At 39.6% G+C, this 27,937-nt stretch overlaps 4 protein-coding genes across 4 annotated transcripts; all 4 read right to left on the bottom strand.

Annotated features, from left to right (window-relative positions):
- Positions 1-611: 611 nt before the first annotated feature.
- top1a (DNA topoisomerase Ia) lies at positions 612-10,465 on the bottom strand. The gene is made up of 21 exons (XM_053315885.1): positions 10,346-10,465; positions 9,827-9,851; positions 7,589-7,685; positions 7,310-7,424; positions 6,919-6,971; positions 6,718-6,810; positions 6,528-6,597; positions 6,262-6,353; positions 5,980-6,095; positions 5,735-5,856; positions 5,511-5,633; positions 5,121-5,308; positions 4,859-5,003; positions 4,309-4,452; positions 3,929-4,114; positions 3,777-3,845; positions 3,323-3,437; positions 2,979-3,106; positions 2,395-2,489; positions 2,139-2,288; positions 612-1,955 (listed from the first exon to the last, which is right to left on the bottom strand). The coding sequence occupies exons 1-21, from the start codon at positions 10,376-10,378 to the stop codon at positions 1,853-1,855; spliced, it is 2,262 nt and encodes a 753-aa protein (XP_053171860.1). The 5' UTR covers positions 10,379-10,465; the 3' UTR covers positions 612-1,852.
- A 2,173-nt stretch (positions 10,466-12,638) lies between these two features.
- cyldb (cylindromatosis (turban tumor syndrome), b) lies at positions 12,639-19,935 on the bottom strand. The gene is made up of 14 exons (XM_053316226.1): positions 19,831-19,935; positions 19,040-19,483; positions 18,414-18,543; positions 17,697-17,944; positions 17,433-17,601; positions 16,291-16,423; positions 15,958-16,062; positions 15,588-15,667; positions 15,382-15,448; positions 14,449-14,581; positions 14,249-14,357; positions 14,017-14,135; positions 13,713-13,917; positions 12,639-13,417 (listed from the first exon to the last, which is right to left on the bottom strand). Exons 2-14 carry the CDS (start codon positions 19,472-19,474, stop codon positions 13,212-13,214), a joined length of 2,139 nt encoding a protein of 712 aa, XP_053172201.1. The 5' UTR covers positions 19,475-19,483; positions 19,831-19,935; the 3' UTR covers positions 12,639-13,211.
- Positions 19,936-21,450: 1,515 nt separating this feature from the next.
- Positions 21,451-24,566, bottom strand: LOC128355236 (glutathione hydrolase 7-like). Its single transcript, XM_053315485.1, has 13 exons — positions 24,541-24,566; positions 24,202-24,397; positions 23,972-24,123; positions 23,762-23,879; positions 23,621-23,688; positions 23,478-23,551; positions 23,186-23,367; positions 22,999-23,086; positions 22,782-22,912; positions 22,594-22,682; positions 21,938-22,090; positions 21,683-21,800; positions 21,451-21,591 (listed from the first exon to the last, which is right to left on the bottom strand). Exons 1-13 carry the CDS (start codon positions 24,564-24,566, stop codon positions 21,451-21,453), a joined length of 1,536 nt encoding a protein of 511 aa, XP_053171460.1.
- A 790-nt stretch (positions 24,567-25,356) lies between these two features.
- tp53inp2 (tumor protein p53 inducible nuclear protein 2) lies at positions 25,357-27,346 on the bottom strand. Its single transcript, XM_053316402.1, has 4 exons — positions 27,251-27,346; positions 26,296-26,505; positions 25,799-25,889; positions 25,357-25,638 (listed from the first exon to the last, which is right to left on the bottom strand). The coding sequence occupies exons 2-4, from the start codon at positions 26,402-26,404 to the stop codon at positions 25,386-25,388; spliced, it is 453 nt and encodes a 150-aa protein (XP_053172377.1). The 5' UTR covers positions 26,405-26,505; positions 27,251-27,346; the 3' UTR covers positions 25,357-25,385.
- Positions 27,347-27,937: the final 591 nt, after the last annotated feature.

Raw genomic sequence — 27,937 nt, 5'->3', positions numbered from 1 at the left:
TTTCCATGGCAGGCAATCCACTGCAGAATAACTTATTTATTTTGTCTGCAAACTGTAATGTGAGTTATTTAGTCTCAGGTATGTATGCAGATGGTGACCAGAGCTTCTCTAGGCACTGAAGGATGTGTGCTCTGGGAAAAGTGGCTTTATTTATTATAAGGGTGCTGGTCTTCCAGATGTTGCCTGAGGAAAGAAATCCTTAAGCAGTGCAGAAGGCAAGACTCAAAGTTGTAATGAGTTTACTCAGTCACATCAAATTGTTTTAAAAACTTAACAGGTGAAATGTTAAAGTGGTACAATTTAGCCAATTCTCAGACTCATTTAGTCTTTTGTGCTATGTGGCAGAGGCTGAACGTTTTTGATCGCCTTTTGATTAGAAAAGATCAAAATGTGTTTGACGAAGCAAAATATGAGGATAGCGCTACTCTGGCAAGTCCACCGTGGCTGCTAGTCCAAAACCAACAGACAGTGGAGCTACTTGGGTGAAGGGTCTTGTTTTTAAAATTCAAAACTTGACTCAATCGAATCACATTTCTAAAATGTTAAGAGTAAACCTGAGAGAATGTGTGATGGGCGAGAAAAAGAAGAAACCGGTACACAGAATATTTACATGTAGGGTTTTATTTCATTTTTCAACCTACAATGAGCATAAAACTCAAAGAAAACATGATCAAAGGCTATGACAAAAAAAATGTAAAACAGGAATAGGATGTTGACTTTACAGCTACTTACATCAACTTTCCTATCATAAGAGTGGAACAAGTGGAATAAAATGAACTGAATTCACATTAAATGTTACATTACTTTATGCGCAATCTTTACACAATTAAAAAACCTGCCTAAAATTGTAACAGATTGATGATTTTTTTTTTGGCAAAATTGATATCCCTCACATACCCTTCTTGGAAGTAAAACACTTTTCCATTAACTGACTTTAAATACATCATATCATTATCTTCAAGTAACAGATACGGGAGTTTTTTTTTTTTTCGTTGGAACAATTGTTAAATTAAGTTAAAATCAGATGTAGACAGGGCTATGCAGAGTCAGAGGATGCTTGCAACTCAAAAGGATAAAAATGATTGGTTCACATTTACACTGAAAAAGAAGTCCCTGATAGAGGCTGTAAAACAAAATATTCACATTCTGCTTGCTTAAGTAAATATTGTAATGGTTGCAGTATTTCCCCCTTTGCCTGCCCAGACATCCTCTTTCATGCTAAACAATTCAACATAGTCCAGTTTAAAATATTCACCCAAACAGACCGCTTTCATGGTTACGCCCCTCATACACACAACATGCACGCACACAACTCAAAAGTCGATCTCACATTTCCATTTCCTTGAAAAGGCGTGTGGGTGTATTTAAGGAATTTGATTTAACTTTGTCTATCAAAATATAGAATTCATTAATAATACATGGGAGGGCTAAAATACAGGAGCGAGTGAACAGAGAAAATGATACAAAGCATTTTTTTTTCTTTTTGCTTCATACAGTAGCTATTAGGACCACAGAGTTCAAAGTTCAGGCATTGTCAGGTTTTGTCCCAGAGAGGGAGAGAGAAAAAGGTAAAAGGGTCTTCCAATTACTGGGACTACGCCTTGATGCTGAGTTGTGGGTATAGTTCAGCCTTGGTGCCTGATCTCAGATCAGATGTTTAGACTACCCAACACCCTCCTGCCACTTCATTGTGGCCTCATCATCTTGTCTTACCATGTCGCCGCTGTTTTTTCTGCTCAAACTTTCTGAAATTCCTTATCAGGTCTGGCCATCGAGCAAAATTCATTTAAGCTAAAAAACAAGTATCCGATAAAAAAATGAGTGTATCATAGTTAAAACCACAAACTGGGATTTAAAATTCATAGTCCTCATCTGCCATGTCGATGGCCCAGGCAAACTTCTCACGCTGAGTTTTGTTGTAGATCTTCTCGATGGGAATGTCCCACTTCTTGCACCTAAAAAGAGACAAAACCAGACAGAAATGAGGCCAGATGAAGTTTGTTTATTATAGCACAAAGCTCCTCTTTGTGTCATTTGTGTGCCATTTGTGCATCTTCTGTTCCCCAAAAACAGAAGGGAACAATCAAATTTAATTTTTCCTAAATCGTCTTTCCAATTTCTCAGAAGTATTATCTCACCAAGCCACAGAGATGCGAGGGTCCAGATAGTTGAGCTTGGAAGTGCCAAGGGCAATCTGCTTGTTCTCTTCACGATCAGTCGCCTGCACTTCCAGCTTCATCAGCTGCTCCTCTATCCTCTGCACCGCCTTCTTCTTAGTCTCCACAGCCCTGCGGGAGAAACGGGGAACACAAGCACACATGAAGGTTATGCACGAGGTTGATGAGGTCGATCAGTAGAGGACATCTGTACCACATCTTTATAGAGATTGCTTACTTTTTGGATTTTTCATCTCTGCGTACTTTGGCGTCAGCCTTGGCGCTCTTCAGTTCTCTCTTGGCATCAGAAAGCTGGTCCCTTTTAGCATCAATCTGAGAAAATGAAGGTGATTATGTTCACATTCAACATCTGCAAGAACTTTCTCACAAATTTCAATGCCTTTCCAACATTTGACCCTACAAGGAGTGACACTGAAAATGTGGAGGTCTCAGTGTACTTCACTCGTGTAAGAGTGCAATCACACACATCTGAATATTTCCTCCAAGCACTTTCCCACATAATGGCTGTTGTCAGTCTCCATTATTCTATGTTCCCAATTTTGGACATTTGTTGCATTTTGTCTTTAAGCACATAATTGGGGATTGTTTTGCTTCTACAGTGTCGCTTGAGTAAAGTAACATTAAGCCATTTCCCTTTGAGAATGGTGATAAGAAAAAAAACATTTGTAGAAAGTTTTAAAGCACTGAGAAACAAAGGTTCAAATGCCATTTCAGTAAAACATACAAATGACAGGATATAATATTTAACATTTTAAGTTCAGCAAAAATATAGGCTTGCCAGTCTCTAGAACACTTTCTCACCTTAGTCTGCAGGTTCTGCATAGACTTCTCAAATGTCTTCGGTGGAGCCCTCTGATGGTTACACAGGATGGCCACAGCCCTGTTGGCCCTGTTGTAGGACAGGATCTTGGCTGGAATGTTTTCATCCGCTAGAGAGGGACAGAGAGTACTATCAGTTTTCTGTATGCAGGAGGACATTCTACAGTAGTCAAAACAAAAACCCACATGAAAGCCATTTTATGCATTGGAAACAAGCAATTCTGATATGTTGTTAAGTCTCTACTCATTTCCTTTAGATGACAATCATTAATGTGGTTTCAGATTCTTTGACAGCAAAAAAAAGGTTTTATCAGGTGGAGATGTACCACTTGTGAGCTGCTTCAACTGCTGTTGCAGGGTGATTGAGGCGTTGTAGGTACGGAAAACTTTGGCTGTCAGACCGTCCATCAGCTCCTGAAGATGCTTGTTGAGAATAGAAGTCTGAAGAAGCAAAATCAATGAAATTGTTAAAGAAAAATTGCAACATCTATAATTTTGAATTGTTTCTCATGTCTACAAAAATAAGTGTATAAATCAAATAATTATAGTTTAGTTGTTTTTTTAAGCATTTATTTATTTAGTTAATTTTACAAATAAGGAACACAGAACAAGGCACATATGGCTACCTGTTCATATGTATAATACACATACAACAATGAAAATATGCCTATTACAAAACTCTATACACTACAATCATCATAGTAGTTAAAAATTAAAAATTAAATAAAAAGCTCAGATCATCATTCCAACCATCTACTTTGCATGTTATGTTCTGCTTACATTCAGGCGATCAAACAGGTCATCATCAGGCTCCTTGTTCTCCATAAACAACTGAAGATTCTTAAATACCTGAAAAAGGCAGAACATGTAAATACAGAGGAAGTGTTTACACACCTAAAAACACTAAGCCACACTGATAGAACTGTCCTTACCCTTTTCTCCACTGGGACTTTGTTGTAGTAGCGGATGGAGTCTTTACCCAGGAAGTCAAACTCCACCACGTACTCTTGACCATCCTTCTCTGGGTAGAGTTTGATGTGTTCGACTCTCAGGGAGCAGCAGCCCACCGTGTCCGCGGTCTCTCCTTCCTCCTTCTCGTTACCTGCTCTCAGAGCCAGCTGGTACACAAAGACAGCAGGATTAAAGCCGGCTTACACACACACACACACACGAAAAAAAAAAAAAAAACAACGAAAAAAAACCCTCACTCCGGCCCACTGTTTAAGCACCCACTAAACCCTCACTATTACACTAGATTTAACTCCCACCAGCGCTAAAACACTCCATGACAAGAGTCATCCGTCTGCCTCACCTTGTCAATGAAGTAGAGCGCCACGGCCCTCTGTCTGATCCTCATCTCCTTGGACTTCCAGTCTTCGTGGTACTGGCTCCTGATGCGGTCCACACATTTTTTCAGTCTGCGGGCAGTTTCGTACTTCTGCCAATCCTTCTCTCCCTGCAGACAAAAATGACAACGTGCATAAATGAGACAGAGTAATGAATTAGAGAGGACCATTTGTGTGCCAAACATGCAGTCACATGGACTCAATTGAGATTACTAGCTGGTTGCACAGTATGGCATGTTCCCAGCACAGCAACATACACTATGTAGCCATTTTTATTAAAGCGCTCGGAAATGAGAAACAGGACTCAACAGCCTGTCATTAGGATGCTTTGTTTTTTACATTTTAGTGGAGTCGTTTTAACTGGAGTAATGAAAAAGGTCTTGAAACATCTAAATAAAAAAGAAAAGAAAGAAATCAGTTCCGATAGAGCTACTCGTGGATACTCATTTGGCCACACAGCAGGGAGACTACTATACGTCAACTTGTTAAAGTATAAACCACATCCTGCCATCCTACCTTGATCCTAGAGCTGGGGTTCAGCATGATGTACTTAATGGAGCCTTGAATGTTCTCCGTCCACGACACCAACCAAGTCACCTTGTTGTCATGACGAACCTCTTTCCACTTAGTGCCTGGAGGAGGCTCGGGGTGCTTGGAGTCCCTATGAGGAGCACATAAATAAAACATGTAATTGTTGAACCCCCTAAACACAGCAGCTCATCAGCAATTGAGAGAGAGAGAGAGAAAAAAAAAAAAAAAAAAAAAAAAAAAAACTCACTTGCTGCAGTTGACGATGATGTCTTTAGGCCTGATGCGTCGTTTGAGCATGCCCATCTTGGGATGGTCTCCACGACCACGGAAAAGACCTGGAGGCTCAATGCGGAAGTTAGCAATACGTTCCTTGTGGTTGTCCATGATGCAGAAACCATACTCCTGCAAGAGACGCTCGTTCTCTTCTTTTATTTTCTACAAGGAGAAAAGACATAACATGTCAGAATTACATTAGCAACATCATACACTTTATATATTTATAGAATACTTTTTGCTTGATTTGCTGACAAAAAACAGTTGATTGCTGAGTAGCACAGCTGATGTCATGTTTCATATGATTCAGCCTCTGATCAGGTCCTTAAATGTGCAATATCTGAAAATGCATCCTGCTGCTCACCAGTTTCTCCTCTTTTGACTTGGCCTTCCTGGCTTCGGACTGCGCCTTAAAATATTCGCTCATTTCAGCAAAGTTGCATTTCTTCAGGTCGGTGATCTTCGTCTTTTCCTCTGCGCTCATTTCCTGCACCAGAAAACACACCACACTCAAAAACAGTAATCTTTGAGCACTGACCTTTGAGTTAAGACTTTGTTCAGAAGATTACGGTGGGACATTTCTCCTACCTTCCTCCAGTCTTTGAAGAAGTTTTTACGGAAGATATCCTTTGTGGTGTACTCATGGTCAAGCATTTTTGCAAAGAACGTAGCGACCTCTTCTGCCTCTGGACTGAGCTTCATAGTTTTACCTAAAATATATATTAACAGGTGTGTTAATCAGTTATGGAAACTTGCAGCTACAATAGTGTAGATTTACAATACATCCTTTGTTCTAAAAAGGTGTACTGTGCCATATAGAAACATTATCTCACCATCATAGTAAAATTTGACATTGTTGGGAAGAGGATCATAAGGTGGCGCAAACACCGGCCCTTTGTGCTCCAGAAATTTCCATTTGACGCCGTCTGTGTATCTCTCCTCTTCCCACCTGGAATCAGTCAAATTACAGCACAATTCAATAAGAGGTCTGAATATATAAGAACAAAAATATTAACTGATACAACAATGAAATGAAATACATCCACAGTCGACTCATCACTACCCCGATAACCAGCATGAATGTATCATACAGCTGATCGACATACGCAACTCACCATTTCCACTTCTCCTCTGGCTCTTTTTTTCCTTTCTTTTTTCCATCAGCGACTTCTCCTTTTTTGCCTTTTGTCTTTTTGGACTTAATGTCCTGAAAAAGGGAAGAGAAACTATGTGAGCTCTTTCACTCCAGGGTTGCCAGTAAAAAATAATAATTCAGAAACAGAAAAGGGTTGAGACCCTGATTCTTCATGGGCTCCATTCGATTTGTGCTTTTCTTTTTCACACACACACAGTTTGCAGTCTGATCTTAGCCTATGCTTACCTCATCTTGTTTCCTTTTCTTAGCCTTCTTTTCATTTTCAGTCTTTATTTTCTTGGGCTTGAATTCAGAGCTGAAAAACAATATAGTGTGTTACAATCCTGGCAGATCAGATTTTGTATATTGGCACCCTAACTATGAAATACAAACATTTATAAAAATGTAAAAAGTTTTAACAGTGCGGGCCACTCACTCATTATCATCATCTCGTTCTCTCTTTAGAGACCTTTCATGTTTAGGGGAGTGGTAAAAGTCGTCCTCAGGCTCAGACTTCACATGTGGTGGGCTGAAGAAGAAAATATACAAAATCAGACATGCCTTATATTTTTTTTAAAATGCATGCGCTGGTATTTTAAATATAAACACTCAAAAGAAACATGGGGTGCAGACATACCTGGCAAAGCCATTCTCTTTTTCCTTTTTAATTTTACCATCAAGGGACTTCATCTGAAAAAGGTTTCAACAATTATGTTAATGGATTATCACTTCCGGTTACAGTTGGGTTTTCCCCTTTTTTTAAAATGTATATATATAAAAAAAAAAAAAAAAAAAACTAACCAGAAGTCGTTTAATACTCTGATGTTTAATCATGAATACTAAATTTGTCTCTGCATCATCAAATCTATCATAATTGAAACTAATATAAACTAAAAATGTGTCTCAACACTTGAAGGCTATCAACATGAGTACATGATTTAAAATAGCTCACTGTTGCAGAATAAAAACAGTATTACATGCACGACTATACGCGCATTCCGCCATGAATTATCTGCATAGTAATTCACCTTCTCCTCCTTCCTCTTCTCCTTGTGCTTGTCCTTGTATTTGTCTGTGCTACCATCTTTGTGCTTCATCTTTTCCTTGTCTCTATGTTTTTTGTCAGAGGAGTCCTTGTGGTCGCTGGAGTTTGAAAAAGGAAAAACACAAAAACTATTAGTTCAAGGGGTCTCGGCTTCCACCATTTAATACTGAAAATAGCACAGTGATCATGTAAATCCTGTCCACCACATGTGGGCTAAGATGGGAACGTGCATTTAAGACAAGTCTGGAAGCACACACCATACCTGTTGCCATGCTTCAATCTATCCCGTTCCTTATCCTTCTTGTGGTCCTTATGTTTGTGTTCCTTGTCCTTATACTTGTCTTTATGCTTGTGAGAGTCTGAGAAAAAAAACACGTTCACTTCTAAAGCAGGTGACCAAGACATCGACTGAAACCATTTGAAAAAAGGATTGAATAATCTACCTCTTGATCAAAGTATGACCGGTATGATTCTATACACGAGTGATAAATATGAACATGTTGCTAATGTGGAGCACCCAAAGGCCACTCATAGTTTTTCCAAGTCAAAATATGAATTAAATTGCAACACACAAGGTCTGAAATGCACCACAATCTGATAAGTCATGCAGTCTGTATACTGAATATCTATCACACAGTAGCACAGCACCTCCTACTGCCCGTATGAGTGTCATTGTTTATGAGACAATATAAAAACAACTGACAGGTTGAAACATGCACGTGAGCAAAGTAGGCTTTCTTCTTCACTTTAACTTGTAAGCCAGGGCAGGGAGGGAAAAAAACTAAATCTTTGTTTAGGAAAAAGGGCAATTATTAAAAAAAAAATTACAGCTGCCTTTTAAAACTCTACATCCCACCTACATGCTTGAGGGGGCTAAGACATTTTAAAATCACTGCTGACAGGATTTTCAAAAGCAGGTCCTAAAGCAAGTTGTCCATATTCTTCTGATACAGGAACAAACACTGTTTACAGGATTAGAGCAGAAAAAGTTGGATAGCAAGTGATCTGCTCTCACTGTAAAACTAGTTCTCCACTTTATTCAGGTATGACTCATTGTGTTGTCTTCTCAGATCAAAAGCCAAATAACTAACTGTGTGACACATTTTTTTCACATTGTGCTTCATCAACAAACTAGAGAATATGTGTGACATACTTTTGATTAAGACTCAATTCTACAGTTCACTGATCAGATCAAATACATGAATTAAGAATAAATGCTTTAGGTTACTAACTAGGAAATGTAGGGAATATATTGTGCTGAACATCAAAAAATATATCCATAAAGTACAGTGCGTTCTAGGAAATGGATGATGGTACTGAATCATACCCCAAAAAAAAAAAAAAAAAAAAAGTATCTATTTGAGTCAGGCCCAAGTTAAGATGTTTTCTGAAAGCCAACCCTCCCTCTTAATTTATCATTTTGGACAAGTCAGTCCAGTCTGAATGAATACCATCCTCTAACAACTAGAACTAATGCTAAAGCCCTCTAAGTACCCAAAACAAATCCTCGCCCATTGCTGATCATATAGGTGGATTGTTACAGACATCTGATTTTGTTAAAAATAAAAATAAAAAAAAGATGCACAGACATGCCCAACACAAATCAGTAACTCCATGTTTGATTTCTTCTTCTAAAAGGTTTGAACAATTTAAAGATTTGCCTGTGGTTGTGTTATAAATCATTACTTAGAAAAAGAAAAAAGGTTTGACAAGTTTAACTGGTTTACAAAAAATACAATACTATTTTTTTGTGTGTACTTCTCTACAGCTCGATTTGATAAATGCTTTAAAAACTCTAAAAGTGTACTGACTCTTTAGAGTATTGTCAAAACCCACCTAAGATCTCACACCCCGTTTAACCGAAAATGTGATGATAAATTAAAGTTAATGACTTGACGTGTTGACTGATCCAAGTTAAAAATGGTCCACTTTCTCGTAGCAAGGGAGAATGTTAACTCCCTGTGGCTGAAATAATAAATAATCTTGGCTATCAAAACGTTTTCAGATCGCGTATTAAATCCATACACTTCTTGGTAACCACATGGGAAACCTAATGAAGCACTGTGCCTTCGCATTTCTCCTGCACACAGCCATCTGCACTTCACAGCCTGGGTTCAGCTTGCAGTGCAGTCAGGCCGCTACACCGAAAAAGAAAATGGCGCAGAGACTAAGTCCTCAACCCCCAAACCCTCACTTTCAGGTGGGAAATGTGCTATTAAAAGCTCCCCAACAACAACATCTAATGCGATAAACTGACAAAACACCTCAAGGTGTGTGCGAAAATTGATTCTAATTAAGAAAATAATTTATAGAAAAGCTTTTACAGGACCTCCCTTTTGAACAATAGGCGCTTGTGAGTGAGACAGAGGACTTAGTCTCTGGACGCCATTTCTGTCCTCTGCTGATCAAATGCAACGTTACGTTAGTTCTCACTGAAGACATGTCAAAATCTAAGGAAAATCCTACTTATAACTTATTAGTATCATGTCTTAAAACTTACCATTGACCCGAGAGCCACAGTCAATCTGAAAAATCAAAAACAGATGAGTGTTAAATTTCGTAGTAGCTAACTAGCCGGCTAACTAACTTTGAACTTGCTGGATGTTAAAGCGACAGTTTGTTAGCTGCTCGGCTAACGTTAGCTGGGCTAGCTCGGCTACGCTGGCCGGTGATATGACTTAGCGGCTAATGCCGAAGCTAAAATGGCTAACTGCTAACGCAACATGAAATGTAGCGTTACTCCACTTTATTCTTTCTTCACGCCTGGCCACATAACACCCCGAGAGCTAGCTGGTCATCATCCTCTCGTCGCTTTACAAATAAAAATAAGATGTAAGGTGTCAGGACGGTTGTTAACAACAATATTACTCGGCTTACAAACACACTCGGCCAACGCGCGCTAGCGGACACTTCAGTTAGCTAAGTTACCCTGTCAAACCAAACATAAAAACCATAGCTACAAACTCTACCAGATTACCTCTAAGTAAGTAATGGCAGGACTAAACACACTGAACATTACCTGCTCCTCGTTGTGGGAATGGTCCCCACTCATTTCCTAAAGCTTCGGTTGATTGTAAAAGAATAAAAACTGAGTAACGTGTATGGTTACCACACACCGGCGAGAAGCAGCAGAATGAAGAAATGACTTGGTTGTGTAAGAGATTCAAGTCCCAATTGTGTGGTAGTGCGCATGCGCGTTAATTTAAATGGTAGAGAGATTGTAGCTCCTCCCTTTCCACAAAACGTGTTGCTCTTTAGGTCCACGATAGTCACACTCTGTGACGTGCACATGGACCAGGAGCAGTTCCAGGCCCAGTGCTCTACTTGATTTATCAGTTTATTAGCTTGTTTGTAGTATACATTCACCCAACCTCACTCAATGACAGCAAGAGGAAGTGGCACTTTGTGGATATTATTCTTAATAATAATAATAACAACATTCATCATCATGTCAAAAGACGTCTGTCTTTTCAACTCATATGACCTCATTCAAACTTTAGATGCAGACTCTCTTTGTTGTCAATCCGTCCATATTAAAGAACACATTTGGGATGAAATTCTGTTTCTCAGGAGCCTGCCTGGTACAACAGCTAAACAGGTAGTGCAATGCTTAATACTGTATACACATCATAACATGGAAGGACATTAACTGAACAAATATGTGCATAGCATAACAGTGCAAAGAAATTAGACTGAAGTGCAAAAACAATATAGACATAAATCAGATGAGTAGTGCAATGTAACTATAAAACAAGACACAAGAGTGACAACTGAGTGACATCACTGGCAGAAATGAACACATTAGTCAAGTCAGTAGTAGTAGTCAGTAGTCATACTACTACTTCAACTACTACTGCTTATTACAACTACAACTACTACTATTATTACTACTTCATTATTTATTACAACAATAATAATAACGATGATGATGATGAATCTCAAAGTGCTATAGTATCAATCAGAGTATTGGGGGGGGGGGGGGGGGGTCTAGGATGGGTTGTTGAGAAGAGTGATGACCTTAGGAAAAAAATAACGTTCAACTGTTTGGTGGTCCTGGTTCTGATGGAGCAGGACTTGCAACTGGAGGGAAGTTTTCTGATGAGGCAGTCAGCCAGGTGTCATGGGTCCATCACTATGCCACTGGCCTGCCTCCTGGTGCTGGCATCATGCAGAACACTCACAGGCAAGGCCTTTGGTTGGTGTTGTGCTTTTAGTGTCTACAATAATGGTGGTGCCCAGAATGTGTGGCATGTAACAGGCAGGAGTCCGTCCTGTTCTGCATAACCCAGGTGCCAAAAGGCCTGTTACATAACACTTCAAAAGGTTTCAGACTAGTATAGTTGATGTGTCAGGGTGAATTGAAAGTCAGAGGGAATGATTCAGACTATAGTTAACCACCTGTAATTTCTTTGAAAAGTATATTCAGAGAAAAAAATACAATTTAACTAGTACTGTCACTTGCTAACTGGCAATATAAATGAAATGTGTATTGTTTTTAATGGGGTTCCCATGCTGGTTGACAGGTGGCCACTAAACACCAGTAAATCTAAATCAGCCGCTAAAAACATCAGTATTCTGAAACTGTTTTTATATTAGTACTAGGCTATTACAATTACATAGTAGCTTATACTTTACTATAGTCAAACACTGTGTTGCAAATTTTGTTTTTTTACAGCCAATGATATTTTTGAATGTTTGTCATCATCATTGTATACTTAGAAGTTATGAACATGGTGTGGGTTTATGGGACTACAGAAGTCTATTTTGAGTGCCTTTTGCAGACTTGATGGTGGATCTGAGTCAAAACCAACTCTTTTGTCCACAAGAGGGCACTGCAGTTCATAATATTGCCTTCTAACATTCACTGGCACAAATTTTTGCTTAGACTTGCAAAATTCACTTCAGACTTTTAGCTTAAAAGGTTTTAAATACTGTTGATTTACCTATTATAATGGCATTAACTGCTCTGTGTAAGGCTGCTAAAATACCTAAATCCTTGAGAGGCTGTGGTGTATCTGCTGAAGAAAATATTGTCAAAGTAGGCTATACTGGATTTCCCTAAGTAAAACAAACATCTACTTGGGCCAAAATTATACCAAATATTTATTGTATAGTTATCTGGTTGCATGGGTTTAAGTTGAATAAAATTCTGTTAGTATATACCAGTATCAGATATAAAACATTAATCGCCTTCTTAATGCTGTTTCAGCCATTAATTAAAAAAAAATACAACTGCAATTTGTTTTACATTTTATCAATGACAATACTATATGACTGGTCAAATAATGTGCTGTAGTAACACAGTGTGCACAGTGCAGTTACACATGTACTTTTCAAATCCTGTTTTTCAAGACTCAACCCAAGAACAACAAAAAGGTGTGTAATTTATATAATCCACAATGCTTCTTCAAGCATTTTAGGTTATCAGTGAGAAACCAGACTGCAAATTGTGCATCACACCACACCAACATGTGCTCAAGTGGACTACTACTTTAATTTATCAAATAATAGGAAAAGAAAACAAATACACATCAAGTCATAAAATCACTGATATGCTACATTTTACTCTAAATTTCAGCATAAATAGTCACACAGTGTAAAACAAAAGCAACATTGTGACAAGAGTTCAGTGTTATATTTTCACCACTCATCCTTTCTCTCTTTGAGTGATCAACATCTTGTCGATATGTCAAGTCCAATTCTATAATACTACAATAACAATTTTCAGCTGAAAAACACTGTCTTTGCCGTGATGCTAAAAGCATCTGTTTCAGTTGTTGATGTTTGGATGTAACACCAACACAAAAAAACTTGCTGATTAAGGAAAGGTGCAAGGTTATTAAGGCACTGTTATGGGAACGCTGTGTCCTCATTCTCACATGCACTTAAGACTCCTGAGGGTTCGATGTTGAAAGCGGTGCTGCTGGGTTCTGATATAAAAACATGTAGGAGTCACACAGCAGCCTGCGCGTAAGTTCAGGAGCTTGGGAGGGGTTGGCACGAGCCAGCTCCTCCTCTGACTGGGACAGGAAGTCACCCAGTTCTGGACAAGCTCGAATCTCTGGAATGTTGTAGCCACTTTGATCGTCACCTGTAGGAAGAAGAGTGGCCTTCAGATTAGACATCAGCAGGAGAAGAGATAAAAACCAGTCACAGACGTCAGACTGTATTTATCTAACAATGTCGAGGCTGCATTATCAGAAAATAAGGCAGTCATGGGTAACCGCTCTATTGATAAACCCAAATAGGTCATTGTTTGCACGAACACTGGATTGAAATGACTTGTTTAGGAATTGTATAATGCTACTTATGAAAGAGAACATTTCTTGCTCAAGATATGAAACAAAAAAAGTCAAGCTGAACAACATGCTGAAAATCCCTCTCACCGCATCTATCTGCCATGCTGTCAAAGAAAAGCCAAGAGTGGGGGTCAGGGCCGTATTTGACAAAGGACACATAGTGGCTGGTTTGAATACAGAGAACAGCAAACAGCTGCATCATGTGCCTGGGAACAGGTGCATCAGTGGGTACGTCTGCTGGTACTGCGAGAGCTTTAGGGGAGTGACCCTGCCGTGAGGGATGAGTGTGCACCTTTGAAAAACATATAACAAATGAAAAGGAAGCAGTCAGGTTTTTACTCCAAGTTAAGTTAATGGCACATTTGACAGTTTAAACAGCAGTCTAGCCTACCTGTGTGTTGCAGGTAGTGCAGTACTGTTTGATTCTCCCTGGCTGCAGTTTGCGATCTGGTAGACACTGGAGGCACTCGTGCTCTGCCAAATGCCCACAGACAAAGCATTCCCGAGGAGCTATGAGGAAAAGTAGTGAATTCATGAGCATCGTTATAATCTTCACTGTAAAACACTGTATCCATGAGCAAAATATGTGAGTTTATTCAGTGGTTATTATGTCTGTTCCTCACAGTAGTGCAGGAGATCTGTGATGTCCAGCTCCATGGAGGGAATGATGTGAGAAAACATCTTATACTTGTTTCCAAATCTTGGCATCTGAACCATTAGACAGGATGGCATCTGAGAAGCAAGTCAGGAATATTGTTACAGCACATGACTGTTCAGAAAAGGACTTTAAAAACCAACTAGACCTTGTAACAGGAGCACTCACCTCTTCAAACTTGAGGTCACATGACAGGCAGGATGTATCCAGCAGCTGTTGGACCGTGGGCATCTGTACCATCTGCTTTTTTTCCAGAAAGATCTGAAAGGTGTAGGCACCCTGAGATGTTTCTCCTCTTGATCTAAAATAAAGTGATTTTCAGTGACTCAACACAACAAAAAATAGAAAGGATATTTAATACTGGGCAGTAGGGGTGTGACGAGAGCTATAATTAATAATGGGGTGCACCAAAAAAAAAACAAAGACGATCGGTTTTCTATCGCTCATTTGCACGTCATGTCTTCTTTTTATGTCACGTGTGGATCATTAACTTTGTTGCAGCTTTTACCTGCTGAAAAGATCTCAGTCAGAAGTAGGAGATGAGGAGAGGAGCAGCAGTAAGTTGACTTCAGGTCTCTATACTGAGAGCCTGAAGTAGGAGGAGCGGGGGTAATCTAGTGCATCTGATGCAAACAGTAAAATGAACTTGTGTATTTCTGGTGGTTTTTTTTTTTATTAGCAATATGTTATAATTGGATTCTTTATTTAATTTATATATTTGAATTTTTTCTACTCTTTATAATTTACTTTTTGGTATTTGTGATTGAATCTAACCTTTGTATTTATGGTTGTTATTTCCATAAATACTAATATTATCCATCTATAAAATATCTATATGGGGAAACCTTTTACAGTGCTGCATACTGCATATGATAATTATATATTTAGAAAGTAGAACTAAAGTGATTCATTACAAGATGATTAGTTAAAACATTTCAAAATGCATCTGCATTATTTCCATTTTGTGAATTTCAAATAAAAAAAGTGTCATGCGTTTCCTAATTTAATATAATTAAAATCTTGTCTCGTCTCAATCTCGTGAACCCAACATCGTGTATCGAGTGTATCGTCACACCCCTACTGGCCAGCTCAGCGTCATACCTGAGCTTAAGGAGTGGCTCCACACGAAGCACCTTCTGAAAGAGGACGTTGATGAACTCCTCTGGGTCTACAGTGAGACAAGACAATTTTGACATAAGAAATGATGCAGAATTGTGACAGCAAGCTTTAGTATTGCTATGTTGCAATGTCTAAAGACCTTCTATAAATATATATTTAACAATGCATGTTACATGACACACGTGTACCTTTTTCCTCTGTTCGGAAGGTGTCGCAGCCGAGCTGTTTGCGGAAATTCATCACACTCTCAGCTGGCACAAAACCTTGTCTGTAATAAAAACATTTGCTATCAGTAAGCAAACACAAGAATTCGCACACTGTAATAGCATACACTAATACAATCAACAGTAAACCCAAAGACACACCTACTTATGCAAGTAAGTTTTAGGCGTATGCCCTTTTTTCTTTGTTAGCTGGTGAATAAATAGGACTCATCATTAAGACATAAAAAAGATTGTCTGTTGAGATTATGTAAAATGTCATAATGTGCTTGTTTTGCAAACTAGATGATAATGCAAGCTGAAAAAAAAACAATAGTCTTGAAGACGAGTTTCATACCTGCGTAAACAGTTGACTATTCTTCTCAGAGTGCAAGTTAAGGGTTGTTCTCTGTCAGCAGGCTTCTGGCAGATATTATTCAGGGTCACAGATGAGCTGAACAGACTGCAGCAAGAGAAAGAAAAAAAAGAAAGAACGAAAAAAAAAAAAAAAACTTGTTTTATCAACTCAGCACTTGTCTGGATACAGTTCACCGAGCTCATTTTGTTGTACATGATCTCCTCTTGATAAAATTTCTTGAGACAATGTTCAAATAAAGCAAATCAGAGCTGATGTTGCAACAGTGTGCTACTTGATATTCGCATGCCCTGAATAATGGTGAACTGGTTTTACCTGAAGAGTGTGGCATCAAGGTAACAGGAGTTGACGTGGCCCTGAATCCCTTTCATTCTTCCCACTAACAAAGACAAAGCCTCTGATTCAAGGACAGGTGGTGCATCCTCCTCTGACTCCTCAAATGGAGGAACTGAAGCAAAACACACAAAAACAGATGTTCATATTAAACAACCAATTCATCATTTTTAAAAATACAAACTGCGTCATTGCACTGTTGACTTAGACACTTAGTATACTGCAGCACTCCTAACTGTGTTTTAACACTGTCCAACTGAGAGGCGTTCAGAAATAATCATTAACCTTCTTTTCAAATAGCAGAAAGTTCACAGACATGTTCACCTGATACAAAGTGTCACAGACTGCATTGTTTGAGGTAATGAGGTAATGAGGTAATGAAAGTTTGCCTTTGCTTAGGAATGACAGGTAATGTCAAGAATGAAAACCATCTATCTGTGCTTTAGGCAGTTAAATAATAGTAGCACCCTGGTCACAAGTTCAGAATTTTCAAAAAATAAGTCCTGCTCAGCGCTACAGTTTCGTGCTGTGTACTACACAGTACACCATAATTAAGAATAGATCATTTTAAATGGTCTCAAGTTAAAAAAGGACCAGTCCGTAGAATTGAGGGGGATTCATTTGCAGAAATGGAATATAATATTCATAGGTGAAATGGAAACTTATACCCTTATGTTATTGTCTTAAGATTATGTTGAACCTCCTTATAGCCAAAAGCACATTGTAAGTCTTTGTCTCTCTGCTTCCCATGTGAAAATATAACCAACAGATATCATCAAAAGGTGAGGTCACTGTAACTTCTACACATTACACAAAGGTAGAGAGGAAAGGCAGATAAAGATTCAGCCTTTAATAGCCTTAAGGGTAATGAAGATGGGATGTTTGTAAGGCTATTGGTATTCAGTTAATAGCAATCTGCAACCTCACCATGGTCCTTTAAGGTTAATGCTTTACATCTAAGAGTGAACTACAACACATAAAAAACACTAATCATGTGGAGCTATTTTTTTCTTCTTTTTAAAAAAAAATATATAGTTTGAACTAACATAAAAAGTATTTGTAATGTGTAAATTGTTGAATTGCTTGAGAAAGTGCAATCCACTGAAGTAGGAGAAGTGTCTAACCTGGAGATGTTTCAGTGGGTTTGGGGGTCTTGCTTCCTGTAGAGGAGTTGAAAAACCTGCTATCAGGGCTGCACTTTGTGACAGGGACAAACAAAGCCCGGTTTCCTTTGCAGGTGAAATATCTCTGACTTCCATACTTCCCATCAGAGCAGCCATTCACGTCGTAGTCCTGAAATAATGAGACACAAAACAGATATGATGCATTTCAAATATCTAAAACCAACAGAAAACTGGTTAAAAATCAAATCAAATGTTCATACTCACCAATTCAATCCCTGCCCACTCATCAGTCTTTCCTGCAGGGACCCCCAGCCACCTGATGACCCCATACACAGTGATGCCTGAGCTGGACACCACCTCCACCATGGACCCCATCTCCAGAGACACATGAGGTATGCTGGGACTCTGAATCTGAGTGACGCTCTGTTCTGTGGGGTTCTCTCTCGCTTGTCGTCCACGAGACCCAATATTTGGCATAGAGTTGATGCGCGTCACCGCTTTTCTGTTTAGACCTGCAGAAACGTTTTGGAGGGTAGGGAAGCTCATAGTTAAAATCATATCACATTTTTTTTAAAGGCTTGTCACAAGCTACCTCATCAGATTGACCTCCAACTCACATGGCAAAGATCTAAAAGCAAAGTATGTAGACAGCTCAGAGTGCACAATGTACAAAAATGCAGGAGCACGTGATGAATCCACTGTTCTGCATTCCAGAGCAACAGGACCAGTTGTTCCAGTTGCGTACTGGGACCACTGGATCAGTATCACCATCTGTGGTCCGGGGTGTTTAAACTTTCAGTTTCAGAATATCATTTGCCGATTGGAGGGGAGGGTGATAGAGATTGTTTTTTTGCTAGATGCTGAAATTTATGATTTTGTTGGATGAACTGAATGAAATCACCAAGTATCACCTAGTTAAAATGCTGCACATTGACTATGAAAGAGGCAAGTAAACTGTGAGACTTTGACCACATTACTTACCCCCACATTGGCCATCTTTCCAGTGCAGTCCGAGGGGAACGGAGTAAGATGGGACCACTTGGACGATGTCTGCGGCACTGAACAGGGGCAGAGGAGCAGGTTTCTTGGATGACAAACTACATTCGCTGTCCTACAAGGAAGACAAAGAAAGAACAGTTCCTGAAATTAAGACAGACACATAACATGTCCTCAGATGGAGGCTACAGTATATATAAAGCTCTTGTGCATGTGTACAGTCAACACTCATGACATCACGAGTTACGCATCGCTTTGACTGATAACTTGGTTGTTCTTTACTTCACGACACAGATCACTGGAGATAGATAGTTTCAGTGATTCTCAAACTTTTTCCATGTCAAGGAGCCCTAAACTGACGCAAATTCCCTATCTGATAAAATGTTTGCTTTTATATGTCTTATTACAGAAAGTGTGTGAAACCCTTGATCAGATAGTCAAAATAGACTGCAATAGTCATACATTCTCTTTTGGTTTCATTATGGGAGGAATTATAGTGAAAATAAATGATTCCCCTTTTTGCTGGAGACCCCCAAGGGGAACCACTGATATAGTTAATCTTCTCTGGATACATTTATTCGAGCTGAGACCACACAAACTACTTTACCCACCACTAATTCCACCTCGAAGCCGAGCATGTGCAGGTCATCCTTATTCTCTTTCCTCCCAATCTGCATCAGGTTCTTTACCAGCGCGGGCAGGTGTCCTTTCTTGTGTCTCACCACCACCAGGTCGTTCTGAGACAGCTCGCAGATGGCGGTGAACAGCTGGGGGTTACACAGCAACTCCAGGCGCTTGCTTGCGGAGGAAACGTAGAGCAGTAGCTGGGCCTGGTGGCGGGTCAGAGGGTAGGTGTCCTCTCTCTTCACGATGCCTCCGCTCTTGGGGGTCCCCGAGCTGCTGCCTCCGCCGTACAACAGCCCCATCAGCTCTCCACGCTGCGTCTCTGCCTCCACACGGCCAATACATCCCCGGCAGAAGCCTTTCCTCGACTTCCCGCGTATCACGATGAAAAACTTCTCCATGACTACAGTTTTGGTCTCCATTGAAAGCCGCTATGTAGAGTTTTGAAACAGGTAACAGAACCTGTAGATAACACACCAGGAGTTCATTACATTGTAGCTTTACTACAGCTCCTTGCTAAAGCTACTTTGATACACAAAACAATAACACAAGAGTTTCCTGTTTAACAGCAAACATAGCCTAATGAAAACGTAGAAAACAAAACAATAACAGAAAATAAGTCACGAGTTCATAAAAGGGGGCTAGCCCGGAACAGGTTATGGGATACTCCACTTCTTTAAATAAAGCAAGCCGAGCTGTTTTATTCAACGCATTTCTAATGACTAATTTTTTAAAGTTTTAGTCGCTGAAAACACAAAAACAACGCTGGTTTACTCACTGGTTTTAATCAGTCCAGAGCTCTTACTCCAATACCGTTAATTCCACTGGTGTTCACATGAAACAAACGCAGAGGGGTTATTTAACTTCGGTAATGACAGGTTTTTCTCTTCCTCTTGACTCCTACTGAAGGGGTGAAAGTATCCACATGCGTTTAAATACTGACCTGCGTGTGGCCGACAACGCCCACACGCACATTTTCTCCGCCCCGAAAATGTCCACTGAGCAATATTTCCGCCACTTTACAAGACCACCTGTGATAAAAAAAAATTAAAAAAAGAAAAAGAAAAAAACTCAAGATATTCTTCACTATGTTGTATTTCCAGGAAAACATTTTTGTGACTCAACTATAGACTCTGAATGAGTCTATATGCCAAGATGCATTTTATTTATGGTGACATTTTAAATCCATATCATGACCTTTTACTCTTGTGCTTTACTGTGTTATTCAATATAAACCTAATAATACTAAGCCTAAAAGTTAAGTGCAGCTTCATTTATCAAAAGGTTATCATTTTCTGCTCATCTGGGTTTCATTTTAATCTTGACAAACACAGGGAGGTTCATCACATCCTAATGACAATTAATCACTGGAATAGGCCTATTACTCACCAGTAGCTGCAAAGAAACAGTGTTAACAGAAACTGAGTACACTGTTTAGAGGTACTAGAGTACACTGATCTGAGTGACATGTTTGTCTGCATCTAAACATGTGACACGTCCTCTCTTGTGATGCAGGTGGTATGCTTGTCTGACAGTATCTTGACTGAACATCAGCTTTACGTAATAGCCCTCATTTTCTCCAGCGTGCATGTACACAGTGGTCATATGTCCTCAACAGGCACCAAGGCACCAAACCCGTGTCTGTGTTGCATCATTTATAAACACACTGAAAACACATAAGGAAGGAACTCAAGTTTGATGAGTTTGAGTTTATGACTTTATTAAGTTTTAAGATCATTTATATGAGCAGAGATGTTTCCTTTTTTCAACAGTTGAATTGCTTTCCTCTATCAGTTGGTGATTACAATCAAACAAGGGTTGAACAAACTTGTTAAAATAGGCAGTGCATCACAAACTTTACATTATACAACAGCTTATTCAGATTTCACCATTTCATTTCACACACCTTGACCGTAAAGTTCATGAGAACATCCAACATTATTAAGCTACTATTTAGATCATTGAGGTACAGGTAAGGCCTTGATGATATCTTTGTTTCTGAAGATCCCCTGGACAGCAGTGTTTGTCTTCACTTTTTGACCTTGCAAATATTGCACACTCTCTTCTGGAAAATCAGCTGATGAGGCAGTTTGGGAAAACATAATTTACTAACATGAAATAAAATGACTAATGCGATAAGAACAAAACAACAGGCAAAGGTCAGCTCTTTTGACCTCTGTGTCATACACGTACTCACACATAGAGAGAAGTCTGTTTGGTTGAAGTCTGGGATGGTGTCTTTTCAGAGAGGCGCTTACATTTTTCTCTTTAGAGTCAGACAGCAAACTTATCAAGACCTAAAGCAGACAAAAACTATAAATCATACATTTTTCTGTATTCTTTATCCATAACATCATCCACTGAATAAGAATCAAACTCCTCTTATAAAGACAGTGAATCAGACCTGTGTAATCATGCTCAAACTGTTTCTGTCTGAGCCGCTTACTGCCATGTAGATCCCACATTTTTGCCTGGCTGGCACCACTATTATGGGCATGAGAGTCGATAGGGGCCTCTTTCCAGGCTGGACTCTGTTTCTCTACACAAATTGTAATCAGAGAGAAATGGTTAAAACCGGATTTTTTTTAACTCACTGGTTTTAATGGGTAATATTTCTCATGGTAAAGCACCTGGTTGGTTTGGATTTGCCCTCTGGTTTTGTTCAGCAAGGAGAAATCAAGGATGAGGCTGTTTAGAATAACGCCTGACTGCGTCATGATTCTGCTCCCGAATGGTCGGCTCAGAGAGCTGCAAGATCACATAGAGATCGAAGCAGGAGCATATGTATGTGTGGTATGTGCTGCTGGGAAAGCTGACTGACATTCTTTCATTGTGTGTCTTGTCTAAGGTCAGAATGCAGGCAATGTGATTACCAAAGTCTTCACCTGGCCACTGACACCACAAGGTCATCCGGTCCCATTACCACTACCTGTCCAGCCACATGCTCAGTCTGGAGAGAGGTGACAGCAGAGGAGTGGCGTTCAGGGAGAGATGCTTTGGAGTGATTGATCCTTTGAAGCACGTCAGCATGACTCTTACTTTCAGCAAGAGAAGAGATAAAAAAAATCAACTGAATCACTGAATCACCTCAGCTAGATTAGTTTGGTGCTATGTTGGTCAGTTGACAGATAAAACAGATAACAGATAAAAATCGTGAAAACATGCAATGCTTGGAGAACCATTATTATTATGACTTTAATGGCTTAATTAGATCTGAAACAACAAAGGTGATGAGACAATTAGATGATTGACAGAATATAATTTTGACAATCATTTCATGATTTCAGGAATTTTGAGAAAATAAGCTTAATATTCTCATGCAATGTCCCAATCAGATTTTCATTTTGGTCAGATATGATTGTAAACTGAATGTTGCTGAGTTTTAGACTGTTGGTTGGATAAGACAAGACATTTGAAGACATCCCTGTACAATGGACATGTTTTACTATTGTTTGATATTTAAAGGGAAAAGCAATTTATTGATTTAATAACAAAAATTTAAAAAAAATGTTGCAGCCTTAATCACAATTATATAATTTACCTCAGTATATCAAAGAGAAGCTCCCAGACTGAAGAGTTCAATTTAGAGTCACCCAAACTCCTTGCCATAGCCAGAGATTCTTTCAGAGCCTTTATAGGGAGGGAGAAAAGCTGTTTTACTTGGGAGAACATTTCAACTAGTCCATAATAAACATGAAAACTGTTATTTAAAGGTTCACAGTTCAGTACCTCAGTGGTCTGGTGGTATGTTTGACTTTCTGTGTTATTCTTCTCACTGAGAAAGAATCGCTCTAAAAGGCCGAGAGCCGAAACCAACACTGCCCCAACAGATGGGGTATGAGGAAATTTAATTATGAACTCTAAGACAAAGGGTAAAAAAGTAGATGAAGGTATGAAGAATCCAGACACATTTCTGCAGTCAAATAAAGTTTAGTCTTCTATTTACCGTTAAACAGAGCCTCCACTGGTTGATCCACTTGTACTCTGTAGTTAGTGATGTCCTCTCTGCTCAACACCCCTCCGCTGGCTCGCACCTTTATATGAAAAAACACTGAAATTGATGAAAGATGATCCCAGACTAAACACGATTTTCACACTATAACTTTGCCTACAACGCAGGTACTTCCATTCACCTCATCCTCCATCTCTTGTGATAAGTTTCCATTGTAGAAGTTCAACAGGCCAGCTTCCAAGACTCCAGCCAGGCCAGGCATCCTCAGAAATGAACCAGGACGCAGAGCGCGGCCCTCTGGGAGGAACACGGTCCTGAAACGTTGCATTATCTTCTCACCTTTTACTTTCAATATTGCCTCAGCTGTAGAAGAACACAATTGAGTCACATGTGGCCATATTGTCTTCAGGTGATATCATATGGTTATATTGTGAGAAAGTGAGAAATTGTAAAGGAGGGATGGTTTGACTCACCAAGACTGTGAGACACATTGAAACCCTCTCTGGCTACATCGGCTGCTCTGGTAACCACATTCTTCCAAGATAAACTGTGGTGATTTTGTGATGAAACATGTTCAACTTGAAAAGAAATTTGGACTTTATCTAATCATTTTTACCTTCCATACAGCCTGTGAGCTTGATGTAACCCTCTCAGCATACCTGGCACTCCTACTTGCAGACCTGCCTGAACAGATGATTACCAATTATAAGCCTCTTCATGCAAAATTATAAATCAAAAATGTTTAATGGTGTAGTACCTTCAGCTCTGAGCCATTTTGCAGCATGTCCTCTTTAAGTGTTGTTGGTACAGTTCCCAGGAAATTTATCAACCTGGTTTTATTGCTATGGATGTCATGAACCATCATCACCCCACCTCTACAGGAAGGGGATGAGCAAAAGATGAATTCATGATCAGACATGTGAGTATATTTTACAGCAAGCATATCAAAAATAAGTCAGTCACATACCCACCAATACCTGACACATGTGGATGGACAACACCCAAACACAGAGTGGCGGCGATGGCTGCATCCACACTGGAGCCGTGATCATGAAGGACTCTTTGGCCGAGTGCTGTGCAGCGTTCATGATCTGACACCAGCACACCTTTTATGAAGACCTGAGAAGCCACAGTGATGAAGACCAGTAAAGCAGCAGTGGTTTAACTTACACAGTTACAGTATAAGGCATGACATACCAAACTTTCCCCCAGGTAAATTTGCAGGATCAAAGCAATGGTCACTCCAGTGGCAAAGATGATAGATGCAGCATAAACAAATATTAGCATGTTCTGACTGGAGGAGTCCTTGTTTGTGTCTTTGATGTCGTACAAGTCATACAAATCCGAGCTACCAGAGGCCAGCTGTTTCAGAGGGATCTCTTTCGGGAGGTGGCTGAGATCTGTGGCAGGAGCAACGAAACATTTTAAACTGAGTTCAGCGAAACTGTGGTGGATTTGGACACCAAAATATTGATATATTGGTTAAAGTTTAGCTCCTCAGGACTTAGAAATCTGGCCGATTTTCTCCCTTCATACCAGATCAGGTGAGTTACAGCTATCATATTGCAAATTAGGAACATGGCAGATGTTAATCCACTGAATAAAAGTACAGCTTCATCTTGTGGGCTGAGAACGAAAATTGAGAACTGTATCTTTACACTATACCTGTATCCTCCCCATGTTTTTTGTTTGATTGACAGGTGAAGTTACTTGGTGATGAGCCATCAGCTGACTGAGATGAACCACCAAAGCTTTTGTAACTTTTCAATATTAACTGCTTGTTAAGTTTTGTGTCAGAAGAAAGTTCCATGCTCTCTTCCTTCAACACACCACACAATGATATCAGGCCTCCTCATTGCACAATCTACACCCTTCCCTTTAACACAGCTGGTGCAATTACCTCACAATCAATGAGATCTCAACATTTGCACCCGTCAAACAGTGACCAGTTCAATGTCATTTGGACATTTGAATTCCTCCAATAAATAAAGCACAAGCTGCAATGTGATCATTTTATTGCTGTATAAAAATGTTTTAAAACCAAGTACATACAGATAAAAGCATGTCGGTTCACAAATCACATCACTTCACTCCAAAAATGTCTGAGGATACACGTTGCATAGGCTGTACTTTCTGTGTCCACTCAGAACATTGTGAATAAACTTACATACACACAACGACAAAACATAGTGTATCTCATTTCATGAGGTTATAGTGTAGCTGCCTATTAACTGACAACAGTTGTCAAGTCTTGTAATGGATTACATGAAGATTACATGTATACATAATTATTATTACATGTATAGATTATAACTGCACAAGGGTACAAATAGTAAAAACAGTATAGTGCTTTTCTTGTGGTGGTTGTGCAAGCCAGAGCTTCAGTGGCTGAGGTTGCGATGCCCTGGCTGCTGGAGGTGGAAGGACGGATGTTGGACACCTTGACGAACGCGGTTCTGGCGCTGAATGGCATTACGGGACATGTGGTGCCGGCCTGTACATGATTTAGCCTTCTGGGCAGATGTTAACTGTGTCACTTCTGACAGAGTTTTAGGCTGAGAAACAAGGCTAGCAATGGCTGGACTGTTACTGGTGGCACTGTTGGTTTGAATTGTGGGCTCTGGATCTGTCGCACTGGAGAGAAACACAAGCAAGTATGTGAAACATTAAAGTGTTGATAATCTCCAGAGCCAGTATGCATCAATATATGTTCATGTGAAGTTAAACAGTTGAAATAAAGTCATGCACTAGTTTTACACAAGTTTACAGTTCACTTTTTCTCTTGTTCCCTCACCTGGTATCAGTTTCCAGTTTTGTATCAGTGTCTACATAAAGAGCAGAGTTTGATGGTTGGATATTTGGAACCTCTGCATCCTGGTTGTCTGCTGTGGTGGAGACATAATTGGAGCTTTGTTATGATTTGGTTGACATGATTTGGGAGTAATTCACAACACAATATCTTGTCTTTATTTGGAATCACACTGACTAGTAAAATACAAGTGCTCTGGCTACATGAGAAAAAGAGTCTCGTGTTAATGCAGTTAACATTAATGTGTTTACTCAACATGCTTTTGCATAAAAAATGTATGATCACTGTGATACTAATTTCAACCATAGGACCAGCAGACTTCTTTATCAAGAAGCTCTACTCTCCAACAACCACTAAAATATGTCCACGACACGTCAATTTATAACACTGCATATTTCTATCTATATTGTTACATTACAAATATTCCTAATAGAAGAATTGTGTGGTGTAAACAGAACATCTACAGTGGCTACATAACCGACCTTGATGATTGACAACAAGCCACCCTTCTTCCACCACTTCTCCAGACTTCACATCTTCAGGGGTCTCTACCTCTCCCCCAAAAAGCAGACGAGTGATCGTTCTGAACATGACTGCTTTCTTTTTGTTTCCTCTTGAGGTGTTTGTCTTTGCTGTTGTTCCTGTTTTCCTTCCCTTCTTTATTCAGCAGGAAGCTTGGGTGTTGTCTGTAACTGCAGACAAGAAGAAATACACACACTGTCATATGCATGTTCACAGAGCATGTCTGCTATCTCTAATCTCTTCTAACTGTTTGGGTCATGACATGAGACCCTCCCTTCATTTTCATTTTTCAAAATTCAAGCAAAGTTTGGTCAGATGACTGGGATGTCCAATGAAACGTCTTCCAGTGCAGTAGTTTGAATCATGATGCCCACTCCCCCAGAATTTCATTGTTAGGGTCCATCTGTTTCTGTATACATGGGGGAGGGGCTCTTTTTATCAAACATCTTGTTAAGTGCAAGGACTGTTCTGCACCTTTCCATGGACTGCGATGTCTCCGTGCAGCCATTGCATTTTGTTAATGACTGACATTGCATTGTTTCCTGTAGTACACATTAACTGTACCTGTGGTATATATCAGTAGTATAGACTTGTGTTTAAGGTCGTGCATGAGATATATATCACATCAACTATGGAAGAAATAATGGCATTGAAACACCACTGTCTGCAGGCTGTTGTTGAACCAACCTTACCTCACTGATCACAGTGTTAATGTGGTAAATGGTAAAGGTAACCGCTTGTTTTATCCTCCACAGCTGCAGACAAACCCAGTAGTAACAACCACTTGCACCCAACAGTACTTACGTCGATCCAACAAATGTTACTAATAGAAAGATATCGTCTGCTGTTATGATGTCGCCTGTTTATTGTCTAATGGTGGTGTATTTCTGTAAATGAGCTCTGCCGTTTCCTTACCTGCCGTTAGTGTTTTCTCACTTTGACTCGCAGACCATTGTGTCAATTTAGGAAAATATCAATTATTTTACAATGACTCATAAGTCTCTGAAAGCCTGTAAGTGTCACATCCAGCAAGAAGACGTTGTTTTTGTATTTCAAATTTCCAACTGATCACAGACAACAGAGGACCCGCCCACAGGAGAAAACTGGCCAATCAGAGGCCGTAGACGCTCCCTGCGCGTCCATTCGAGTCTCGTCAAAGAGCACACTGCTGTCAAGATGATTCCCCTCCTACTTCATGTTGTAGGTCACTCGTGTCCGCTCTTTGTCCTGCTCACAGAACTCCAACATGAATTAATAACCACAGGAACACAGCCCACAGCAAAACACTTATCGCAGCCATTGTTAGATACATAGAACACTTGCAGCGAAAAAGAAAGCCAGTCCAGACAGTCCTGTTCATTGGGTGACTTCACTGAGATTGAATGGTTTAGTAGCCCAATATAGCTACTACATTTGTACATGTGAATGGAAGGCATGTGTGTCTCAGGTCAGCGGCTATGGATAAAATACGACTGTATTAATGGTACCACAGCATTTAAATTGGACTGAATTACACAAAAACCAAAGCCTTTTTTCTCCTGAGAAGGATTTATGATCTCCAAGATCTGTCCTCTGCAGCTATCACACCTCATTTGAATGACT

This window comes from Scomber japonicus, chromosome 3 (assembly GCF_027409825.1).
Source record: "Scomber japonicus isolate fScoJap1 chromosome 3, fScoJap1.pri, whole genome shotgun sequence".
In the NCBI taxonomy this organism is placed as follows: Eukaryota; Metazoa; Chordata; class Actinopteri; order Scombriformes; family Scombridae; genus Scomber; species Scomber japonicus.
The sequence above is the reverse complement of the archived record's forward strand: the minus strand, read 5'-3'. Positions and strand labels throughout refer to the sequence as shown.

Coding starts and splice junctions, on each gene's coding strand:
- tp53inp2 (XM_053316402.1), bottom strand. CDS start 26,404: ATGTTCAGAACGATCACTCGTCTGCTTTTTGGGGGAGAGGTAGAGACC. Junction 25,890..26,295: donor GCTTGTTGTCAATCATCAAG/GTCGGTTATGTA, acceptor TCTCCACCACAG/CAGACAACCAGGATGCAGAG. Junction 25,639..25,798: donor AAACTGGAAACTGATACCAG/GTGAGGGAACAA, acceptor GTTTCTCTCCAG/TGCGACAGATCCAGAGCCCA.
- LOC128355236 (XM_053315485.1), bottom strand. CDS start 24,566: ATGATAGCTGTAACTCACCTGATCTG. Junction 24,398..24,540: donor GCTGTAACTCACCTGATCTG/GTATGAAGGGAG, acceptor CACAGATCTCAG/CCACCTCCCGAAAGAGATCC. Junction 24,124..24,201: donor TTTACCTGGGGGAAAGTTTG/GTATGTCATGCC, acceptor GTGGCTTCTCAG/GTCTTCATAAAAGGTGTGCT.
- top1a (XM_053315885.1), bottom strand. CDS start 10,378: ATGAGTGGGGACCATTCCCACAACGAGGAGCAG. Junction 6,598..6,717: donor GAACGAGATGATGATAATGA/GTGAGTGGCCCG, acceptor ATTGTTTTTCAG/CTCTGAATTCAAGCCCAAGA. Junction 5,634..5,734: donor TCTTCAAAGACTGGAGGAAG/GTAGGAGAAATG, acceptor TTTCTGGTGCAG/GAAATGAGCGCAGAGGAAAA.
- cyldb (XM_053316226.1), bottom strand. CDS start 19,474: ATGGAGACCAAAACTGTAGTCATGGAGAAGTTTTTCATCGTGATACGC. Junction 18,544..19,039: donor GCTTCGAGGTGGAATTAGTG/GTGGGTAAAGTA, acceptor TCTTCCTTGTAG/GACAGCGAATGTAGTTTGTC. Junction 16,063..16,290: donor CTTGATGCCACACTCTTCAG/GTAAAACCAGTT, acceptor CTCTTGCTGCAG/TCTGTTCAGCTCATCTGTGA.